Source organism: Uranotaenia lowii, chromosome 3 (genome assembly GCF_029784155.1).
Source record: "Uranotaenia lowii strain MFRU-FL chromosome 3, ASM2978415v1, whole genome shotgun sequence".
Lineage (NCBI taxonomy): Eukaryota > Metazoa > Arthropoda > Insecta > Diptera > Culicidae > Uranotaenia > Uranotaenia lowii.
In genome coordinates this window covers 321,954,881-321,958,085 of record NC_073693.1, presented here as the reverse complement: position 1 = coordinate 321,958,085, position 3,205 = coordinate 321,954,881, and the positions used below count along the sequence as shown (strand labels likewise).

The following is a 3,205-nucleotide window of genomic DNA, read 5'->3' as shown; positions in this document are numbered from 1 at the left end:
GTTCCCTAACTAAATCTGATTAAAAAAAAAAAACAAAAGAAATGAAGAAATTTAAAAAAGACAAAAATAAGCAAAAATCAAATAAATAAAAAAAGAACAAATTAAAATTATGATAACGAGACAGACATGAAAATAAATCGCAGAGTTAAGTTTAAAGGCTGATAAAAGAAAAACGAATTGGTGACAAGAACAATAAACTTTTTGAGTGCAATTAGTGAAAAATATAACAAAAAATAAAACACTTTAAGAAACAAATTGAAAACAGAAAAAAATTGAACAAAATTCCAAAATGTTCTAAAAACAAAACAAACTTAAATGTATGTAGGCAAACCATGACACGGAGGTGAAATAAAATTAAGCAGAATAAAGTTATCAATATGATTGATCAGGGATGAGCAACCTCTTTAACTGTAATCCACTTTTTAGTGTCAATATGATTGGACGTTTGGCGGCTTGGAACTTTATTCGGGTGCATCCAAATAATATAATTTCTTCGAGGACCCTTAAAATTTTTTTGAAATTTTTAATTTTGCATCATAATTTGTTCTATGGACGCACCCTGAAAGCCCTGGAAAAAAACTCTCTAAATAATCAGACATTGAGTGTCAATTTGCCACTCCTCGCATAAAACCGCTATATCTCTCTTGTTCCTTTACCGATTTTTACAAAACCTATAGTTTTGGAAACCCCGTAATATAACTCAAAAATGTTACTCAGTTACATTTTCACAAAAAATGCTTCCGTACTTGTTTATCTCATACCAGATATTATGAAAAGAGGATTTGAAAGTTGGCGTAATTTGGCACATGTTTGCATTTTTAGATTGTCAAAGTACGAAACACAAAATTTTTGACAGGTTCGGTTTTGGCTTTCGAGAGAGCAACATCGCGCGTGATCAGCTCTTCTTTCTAACCGATTTTCAATTATCCAGTTTGAACAGTAATTGTGATCAATAGTGGTCGTTACCGGTAAAATTTTTTGAGAGGAGGTGATGGCCTCCGACGCGGATGACGATGACCCCTCGCGGGCGTTTGGATCTAGGTTCGCAGATCTAATAAAATGTCGATCTCGAGTATCAGTATACTAAACAGATTAGAGTGGAACTCAGCAACAACGGACCAAGATTTTTAATTCTCAAGCGAACTGAGAAAGGTGAAACGATGAAATCAGTTTTCCCGTTCTTTATAAAGAAAGCGATGGATAGCATCACACCTAACGTGAACATCAGCCGTATGCAAGATGGCGAATTATTGCTGAAGACTGTTGACAGAAAACAAGCTGAAAAACTCGTTAAACAGTCATCGCTTGGAGGAATTCCGATCAGTATTGTAGAACATGGCTCACTTAACAACTCCATAGGTACGATATTCTGTTACGACCTCAAAATGCACAAGGATGAGGAGATACTTTCGGAACTGTCAAGCCAAGGTGTAACACAGGTTAAACGTATGCAACGCAAAAACAGTAAAGGAAAGCTTGAGGATACTGGTTCATTTATCCTTACATTCAACCTTAGTAACCTTCCAAGCTCAATCGACGTAGGATTTTACTCCTGTAAAGTACGCCAATATATCCCCAACCCTCTCCGCTGTATGAACTGTTTAAGGTTTGGTCATAAGAAAACACAATGCAAGGGCAATCAAATCTGTGGCAGCTGCGCACATTTGTTCCATGGAGATTCGGAATGTGAAAAGAAATTTTGCTGCATCAACTGTCAAGGAGATCATCACGCGCTTTCTAAGGAATGTCCCATCTACATTGACGAATATGAGATCCAAAAGATCAAGGTCTCAGAAAAAATATCGATGAGAGAGGCTAGAATGAAAAGAAGACTACAAACACCATATCCTGCACCGCCGAGACAACGACGCTCTTACGCCGAAGTCACGATGAATCAAGTTCAACGTAAGCAACTAGAACGTCCCGAAGAAAAAAGTGCCCCGTCTAATTATGCGAGAAGTGGAATAACACCGTCCAGTGATCAGGTTGATCGACCTGAACCAGAAGAGAGAACAGAGATGCAAATCGGAACCAGCAAAGAATACACCAATACTATCGCTTCCGTTGCGGTAGTATCTCCAGCCAACGAGTGTTCGATGGCTTCCCCCCCGACATCTGCAGAACAGATTACTAAGATAAGTAGTACTAATACAACAAACCAAAATGAACCGAATACTATTGAGAACTTAGATAGTTATACTAACAACACCGATAATAACTCAGAACTCACTAATCTCAGTTTTTTCACGCAAGCGATAGCAAGCGAGCAATACAAAAACCAAATAAAAATCCTTTGAATGCATCTAATTACAGACCAATATCTTTAACATGTTGCCCGTGCAAACTTTTAGAAAAAATGATACATCGTCGACTTTTGTGGTATCTTGAATCAAATAACATTTAAGATAGTACCCAATCAGGATTTAGAAAGTATCGCAACACTTTAGACAACCTTGCAATGCTTGAAAACTCCATTCAGGATGCTTTCAAAAATAAAGAACACCTAGTTTGCATCTTTTTCGATCTTGAAAAAGCATATGACACAACTTGGGCCTATAATATTCTTCAACAACTTTCATCATACGGAGTCAAAGGAAATATATTACACTTTGTGAAAAATTTTCTGGAAAACCGCAAATTTAATGTAGCAATTGGGAGTACATTTTCATCTCTGGTCTCGCAAGAAAATGGAATCCCTCAAGGGTCTGTCTTGAGTGTAACACTATTTCTAGTCGCAATAAATTCTATAAAAAATATCTGCCAATCCCCAATATCAAGAATGCACTTTGCTGATGATTTCGTAGTTTATATGAAAGGGAAAGACCTAAACCAAATCCAAACAAAACTACAAATGTTTTTGAACAATTTATATCAATGGACAAATGATACTGGATTCAAAATATCTGTAACTAAAAGCAAAATCATGCATTTTTGTCGAAAACGTGGATGTGTTTCTCCAATAAACCTTCGTTTTAAAGATGAGCTCATTGAAGAAGTATCAACAATGAAATTCTTAGGAATGAATTTTGATCGTCGTCTTGTCTGGACAAATCACGTGAAACAACTTAAAGCTAGAGCCCTGCAAGCAGTTAAAATAATCAGAACTCTCTCGCACACATCATGGGGATCTAGTAGAAAATCTTTACTAAAAATTCACAAAACTATGGTAATATCACGACTTGATTATGGATCTATAATTTATAAT

At 36.2% G+C, this 3,205-nt stretch overlaps 1 protein-coding gene across 1 annotated transcript; it reads left to right on the top strand.

Annotated features, from left to right (window-relative positions):
• Positions 1-1,196: 1,196 nt before the first annotated feature.
• Positions 1,197-2,297, top strand: LOC129753793 (uncharacterized). The gene has a single exon (XM_055749640.1). It carries the CDS (start codon positions 1,197-1,199, stop codon positions 2,295-2,297), a length of 1,101 nt encoding a protein of 366 aa, XP_055605615.1.
• The last annotated feature ends 908 nt before the right edge of the window (positions 2,298-3,205 follow it).